Here is a 7,686-nt window from a genome sequence, read left to right on the forward strand (position 1 = left end):
GTTGCACACATGCACATAATAATAATAATGGTATTTATATAGCGCTGAATCTTGTGCAGATTATATATTATACACATACATGTATATCAGCGAAAGTTTGCAAGGGGCAACCCTTTTGTTGCTGTGGATTGCTATGGGCGCTAAGTACATGCAGCACAAGGGACATTATCATCTCAGCTGATTAACCAAACCACTGACAACTTGCCATGCTGCTTGTGCTCTCACTGTCATTATCAATGCCAAGTGACTCAGAACTGAGTCTGGGAGAAACTCACAGACACTAGAAAAATAATCTTTGGTTTAATCTGTTTGAGGGTATGGTAACACATCAGAAAACATTAAATTGGAAGGGAAAGTATGTACACACAGACACAGACATACACAGACACATTGGTGGAGGACCACATACTTACACATATCAATTCACACACACACACACACACACACACACACACACGCACAATGTCCTTCTACTTATCTACCATGACAAGTACTTTCACCATAGTTCTGTGAAATATGTAAAAGCAATCAGGGAACTAGACAACATAGCAACAGGCCAGCGCAATCTGACATGTTCAAAATGACATATTAATCTGGTAAATATGTGCTTTCTGCACATACCTACACACACAAACATGCATACACACACAAATATGCACACACACACACACACACAAACACACAATTTTTCACACAGTGATCAGCTAAAAACCTGTTTGTCAACACCTCGAAGACACCTTCACAACTTACCTCCCTTTTGCTCTTCTCCAGCTCCTTTCGGCCATTTTCTTTCTCCTCCATCTTCATGCAAGCAATTTCTGAGTCCTTCAGGCGTGCCAGCTGAAAACCAATTCACCAGAAGCTGTCAATGCATTTATTTATTGTTGTTGCTTATAGCCCAGCCCACCACAGCGGGCTATATCAGGGCTGAAAACACTGTCAATGTCAACCCACCACCCAGCCCCCCCAACCCCCGGCCCCCCACTACCCCACACACATACATCCCCCTTCCAAAAAACGCTGGAAGAAGAAAATCAGGCCTAAGTACAGTCACGCACATGAAACTTGAACATGTCTCTGATGTTAAAAATTCTGATAATTTCTCACCAGAGGATTAAAGAAGAAACCTTAACACAAATATGATTATATATATTATACAGAAAATTTATTACAAATGCAGGCATACAAAACCCCAAAAATGCCAGCAGGCAACTAAAATTCTGGGAACAAAGAGGAATAAAACGCAGTCAGTAAGAATACCCAATTATATGTCCAGAAAAAGACACAAAAATACAACAAAAACAGTTCAACGGCAGAAGTTAAGAAAGGAAGGGAGGATAGAAAGTATCAGTATCAGTATCAGTAGCTCAAGAAGGCGTCACTGCATTCATCTAGATAAATCCATATACGCTACACCACATGTGCCAAGCAGATGCCTGACCAGCAGCGTAACCCAACGTGCTTATCAGGCCTTGAGAAAAAGAAAAAAAAAAAAGGAAGGAAAAAAAAAGAAGAGGAAAATGAATATCTAAATATATATATATATATATACATATATAAATAAATAAAAAGAAGAAAAAGAAAAGGACAGAAAGAAATGGACAGAGCCAGAAACAAAGAGTGTGATAATAAAGAGGAAAGTCCTACGACAAATTCTTCAGAAGGTGGGAACGTTCTTTATAACTGAAGAAGCCCCCTGGCGCCCCCTGCAGAGGAATTCAGCCAGCAGAGTCAGTCATGACAGAACTACAGCAGCATCAACATTGATAACTTTTATTTCCTGTTGTTATAGATAATTCCCTAACATGCAGCAACAATGACAAAAGACTTGTTCAAAGAAAATTACTCCTGAAAATTCAACTTGCGTGGATGAAAATCTTGATAGCACTTTTTTTTTTTGTGTGGCAAAGATTTATCTAAAAAAAAAAAAAAAAAAAAAAATCAAATGCCTATAAAGAAATCTGCGCAATAAAATAAAAATACTCCCACTTACTTGATAGCTATGAAAATGTCAAATTCAAACACACACACACACACACACACATATATTTAACAAGCTTATTCAACTGAAGATTTAATGTTGAATGTAGTTAAGGAGTAACACTTCCTCATGCAGAAAAGACATTAAATCAGAGACCTTTTCTTCTTTACACTCACATAAGACTAAAACATGCCAAAGAGTCTTCCTTGGTGATGCTTACTTCCAGTTTGAGCTGCGAGTTGTAGCGATCTTCCAGCTGTCTCTGGTAGCTCAGTAAGCGTTCCTCAACAGCTGAGTGACTGCTGCGACTTAGACCGTCTCTTTTGGAAGAGTACAGCTCCTCCAGGCTATGCAGCTTGGCGTCTGAAGTGGTACATTTTAATTTTATTTTAGCATTTCAACTATATTTCATTTCGGTACTCTTTGAATTTGTGTATTGTGTGTGTTGTGTGTGTCTGTATATCGTCTTCTTTTTCTTCTTGTTGATTTTTTTGTTATTACTCAATGCGTTTAAGTATTGTGTGTGTGACATGTGACATTGTATTGCTTCTTTTTTCTTATTGGTGATGACATGTCATTCGTCTATATGAGATTATGTATTGTGAGTGTTTTTGGGACTGTGTATGTTTGTATTTGTGCACATGCATGTTTATACATGAATATATGCGTATGTGTGTATGCATAAATATATGCATGTGTGTGTGTGTGGTACCAGTTCTGTGTACACACATGCAAGCACATTATGTATGCCTGCAAACATGTGTGTGTATTTATGCATGAATATTTCTGTGTGTACATGTACATGTGTGCATCTTTCCTCAACTTAAATTAGTGATGACAACAGCAGCCTGACTGATCATCAAGGAAAATATTTAAACAATTATGTAACTAAGAGCTTTTTTGTCTAGGACCATGTAAACAAAGTGGTAACTCCTCAAGATGAAACAGTAAAAGAACAAAAAGTGCCCATGACACAAAACAAAATGCCAGTGTGTGTGTGTGTGTTTGTGTGTGTGTGTGTGTGTGTGTGTGTGTGTGTGTGTGTGTGTGTGTGTGTGTCTGTGTGAGGGTGCATGCATGTGTTGGGGTGGAGAAGGGGCATTAAGGAGGAGGGTACTGTTTTTGTGTGCTGTGTCTGACTGACATGTTACTGTAAGGCATTCTGACAGGTTTGAAAGCACTGTATATAAATGTACTATCATTATTATGTATTTATTTAAGCTAGTACCAAGAGAGGTGACAGGCCCTGCTCTTGTCAGGTCCACCTGGGTTCCTGTGTCCTGTGATGCGCGAGAATGCAAGGCAGACAACTCTGTCAGAATCTGCCACAGCAGACCTGTGAACACAAGGACAGTCCTTGATCACAACAACTGGACACAATGCCCCAGTAATCCGTCCATCCCCCTCTCTGCCAATCTTTAACATTTTTACAGGTGCAAACAAAATAGATACTACACACGCATTTATACATTTGAAAATACACACGACATGTGCATTTGTATGCCTGTTATTAACTTCCATAGGGGCAAAAACAAAAATGAATGTTGTTTCCAACTGTGCTATATAGTATCCGGACAAAAAATACTTGACCATGCAAAAGAGTACTGTAAATCTGTTGCCCTGTGAACTCTGAAGAAGGATGTGATGCGTCCAGAATCAACTAGAAGCAAACATTCAGGAGGATTCATTTTCTTATACGTGTTACACTTTCTGGTCAAGTTGAACTCAAAGACCCAAAGATATTATTGTATATTCAAACTAACAATACTCATGAATTTGTTTTGTTTTAAGAACTATGTATCCATCAATCTATCCCCCCCCTCTCTCTCTTTGTGTGTGTGTGTGTGTGTGTATCTATATATATATATATATATATATATATATATATATATAGAGAGAGAGAGAGAGAGAGAGAGAGAGATACATAAGTAGACAGATACATAGATATAGATATATATATATAAAGAAGAGAATGACAACATAAAAATGTGGATGATACATTTTATAACATAATGAATTTTGTTTATTAACAACCAAATCTTATGCAAATGGACTCATTGTGTAGTAACAAAACTTACATATGTAAGAAGAAAAAAACATGATAATATGCATACATTCACACACACACACAAACACACACCACAATCATGTAAAAGAAATATTATATACCTTTATCAGTCTGTGCATCAGCCTTTGACCACTGAAATCAAACAAAACATACAACTTGCGTGGTTATAACAGCTGAAGCGACTTCTAACAAAATACCGTCTTTCTCATTTTGTTATTGTCATATTAGGGGTTCAATCATCCATTCCTATAGCATTTGGAAGGCTCTCAAGGACAGTGATAAACTCTTGGGAGAGCTGGACAGTACAAGGTCTTCAGAGAAGAATCCCCCCTCAATAGACCTTGTACTGTCCAGCTCTCCCTAGAGTTTCTTTCAATCGTCCCCTCCCTGCTCTCTCCAATAGCATTTGGAAGGCTCTCAAGAACAGACCAGAGCACAGGGTTTATGCATATGTCAGGCATCTGCCCTCTTCTCCCTTTCTTTTTTCTTTTTTTTTAAGCATGTGTGGTCCAGCATATGCTATATGGATTTGTCTGCATGTTAAATGGCTCCTTGAAACTAAAACTGTTTATAGGAACAGTTACAGGTAGTATACAGACAATGTAAAGACAGACATTTTGGCCAAGTACAACCACATTAAACTCGCAATTCAAAGTTTGAAAGCTGTTTCTTTCAACAATTACTGCATAATCTTACAGTCACAGACAAAAGTTCCTAAAGAAAGAGAATGCTCTTTTGTCAGACTTGAAAGCAATACTTGTATTTTGCGTCATGTGATGCTCAAGAGATGATCCATGTATTCATTTCACGGTTCATCTGAGGAAAGTGTTAAAAGAAAATCTATGAAGCATCTGACTGACATACAGATTCTGCATGAAAATAAGTTGTTTTGTTTCGTTTTTAATCTTCAGTGTATAAGATTTTATTATGTATTTATATAGCATGTCAGATATGATCCCGTGTTAAACAATATAAGGCAATGAAGTATTGAAAACAAGAGTTCTTTAATCACACTCCACTGTAAATACTGCTGTATGCATGTTGAAATTATAATAAAAAAAGCTCTTTTGTGTCTATCAACAAATATCATGATGCACTGTAATACTAATGCTAGTAACAGTCTATAGAATCTGGAAGCGTGGCTAGATGTTCTTATTGAAACTTACAAGCTGCTTGTACAGCCTTGACTGTGGGCTGATATGAAGCAGTCTCATCAAGTCCTCTGGCTGGAAAATCTGAAAATCATCACATAAAAAAATGTGTAGGTTTGTTGCAATTCTGTGCATCAGATCTGCAGTCGCATACTCAAACCTTGGACTGAAATCAGATACATTGTACACACACATACACACACACACATGCATGCACGAACACATGAACACACACATATGGAGATATGGAATCTGGCCCATGACAGCTGGTGGCTGGGGCACAGCATAGTGAACTAAGATAATGTATAAAATCTCATGCTATATTATACTAAGCAGAATCTGACTTACAAGCTGCTACAGAATTTTCAAGGGTGCACTGGTTTTCTACCTCATTACCATCACCCTACCACATACACACTCTGTCTCTCTTTCTCTCTCTCTCACACACATGCCCAGATACATACAATTCAAACAGATGTACACACTCTTCCTCCAACAGATACACATGCACACACTTTATAAAGTGTATTAGTCTATACACATGCAAAGAATGTACATGATATATGTCTGCATCAGCACAAAGCAACTTGTACATATATGCTCTATCACACATACCAACACAAACATACTGTACTCACCTTGTCCTGGGAAAGCCCACTTTCAGGCAGAAACACACCCAGTGAGTATTCATATTTTGCACGACGCATATGGTCTGCCACAAGACTGTTGGCAGCTCGCAATATCAAGGGGTCACTTTCCTGAGGTTCAAGGTCATGGAGAGTTAGAGGTCCTTGTACAGACTGTAGCTCTGTGATCAAGTTGGTACGGAGCTGGGACTGCAATGTTGACACATTAATTTATTTTCAATACAGTCAGAGACAGACACTCTAAAACACAAAACATATTAGCATATATACATACTCTGATGAAAAAACAGCTGAACAAATAAACATGCACAAACATATGGTTATTGTTTTGTTCTTTTAATACCTATGCATCTCTCTCTCTCCCTCACACACACACTTCATATACATCGAGAATGAGTGCTGAAATTTAGGATCCAAGTGCACTGGATAATTTCTGTTTGCTATTCGCTTCTGCTAATTTAGCTCTAGTATAGTGCACATGTGCAAATAAAATTCACCAACTGTGTGTGTGTGTGTGTGTGTGTGTGTGTGTGTGTGAAAGATGTGTTTGCTGGGCAAGTGGGTGTACTATATTGCATGCTAAATATGATAAGTCAAGCAAAGTGCAATACAGAGAAATGTATAACATTAAAGTCAAACAAAAAGCAATACAGAGAAATATATGACATCAAACTGATACCAATATCTTTTTGTCAAACAATGTTTCGTGACTTATGTAGTGAACCTCTGCCCTGAACCCCAAACAAATGCATGTTTACAAACAGGAGTGGGAAATGCATGTCTGAACTTGACATCATTCTGGAGACAAAAAGTATAGAAAATGCAAGGCGCTTTTCTAATAAAACCATAAGGGGTTACTAGCAATATGCAACGATGGTCATTTTGTATCCCCAATAAAGATGCACGTATTTTTTAGACGAACATGCAACATTTTCACTCCGAACCTTGATGGAATTGACCAGTCCGCGGTTTCTCAAACTGTGGTAAAGGCGATTTCGCAGTTCTTCTGCTGACAAATATTCCGGCACTTTGTCAGCCATCGTAGAGGAATAAAAAGATGTTATCAGAACCTTCTTTTTGATACCTTCTAAATGAATATTTGTGCTTCTGTACGATCAGTGACTGGCATATTTATATCTTAACACATTCTCAAACTCGCTTCGCTAGTAACAGCGGCCATGACAAAAAATTTACTAGTCCCGCAGAAACGGTATAGTGGAAGGGGAGCGCGGAATATATGGTTCTAAAATATTGTTAGGCAAATACAGCAGTTGCAAATGTTAATGGACTGAAACTAAATATGAGATGAATGCAGAATGCCAGTTTTATCAATTAAAGAAAGTTTCTGTGTGTTGAAGTTGATATGGACTGGATCATGGATTCAATAGTTTGCAATCAAAAATTGGCAGCGTCGTGTTTTACACTCTTCTAGGTCTTTACGATGATCCAAGTTTGATCACAATTAGGAAAAATAATAATGTTGAGCTTTTTATAGCAATCAACAATGTTCTTTAGTGGGTTTGGGGAGGGGTGGGGTGGGGGTTGGGGCGCAGTGTGCGGAGTCAACTAGACAGGACGTTGAAACCGAAAGTACAAATGCTGACTTGATTGTGTGTGCTCGTTGAATTTCAGTCAGTACCATTAAACGCTTGCGAAAAGGTAAATAAGAAATGTAAAGAAATCAACCCAGAAAATTCTTCTGAAAAGAAGCTCCAACGCTGTTTATATTCCTATCATCTGATAATATCATGTGCAGCCGCGACAACTACAACGCCGGCAAGAAAGTCATAAAAGCCAGTTTATAAGTAGCATATTTATTCAAGCCTGGATCATGCCATC

The 7,686-nt window shown here is 38.1% G+C and overlaps 1 protein-coding gene across 3 annotated transcripts in view; it reads right to left on the bottom strand.

Annotated features, from left to right (window-relative positions):
- LOC143299168 (centriole and centriolar satellite protein OFD1-like) overlaps window positions 1-7,031 on the bottom strand; it is a 43,912-nt gene extending 36,881 nt beyond the window's left edge. For all 3 annotated transcript variants that reach the window (XM_076612305.1, XM_076612306.1, XM_076612304.1), the window contains exons 1-7: window positions 6,792-7,031; window positions 5,839-6,036; window positions 5,216-5,284; window positions 4,151-4,181; window positions 3,210-3,317; window positions 2,202-2,344; window positions 751-840 (exon numbers count right to left, since the gene is read on the bottom strand). In XM_076612305.1, the coding sequence (XP_076468420.1) occupies window positions 751-840; window positions 2,202-2,344; window positions 3,210-3,317; window positions 4,151-4,181; window positions 5,216-5,284; window positions 5,839-6,036; window positions 6,792-6,887 (735 nt within the window). In that variant the 5' untranslated portion in view covers window positions 6,888-7,031. The remainder of the gene's footprint in view (window positions 1-750; window positions 841-2,201; window positions 2,345-3,209; window positions 3,318-4,150; window positions 4,182-5,215; window positions 5,285-5,838; window positions 6,037-6,791) is intronic.
- Window positions 7,032-7,686: the final 655 nt, after the last annotated feature.

Source organism: Babylonia areolata, chromosome 24, assembly GCF_041734735.1.
Source record: "Babylonia areolata isolate BAREFJ2019XMU chromosome 24, ASM4173473v1, whole genome shotgun sequence".
Lineage (NCBI taxonomy): Eukaryota > Metazoa > Mollusca > Gastropoda > Neogastropoda > Buccinidae > Babylonia > Babylonia areolata.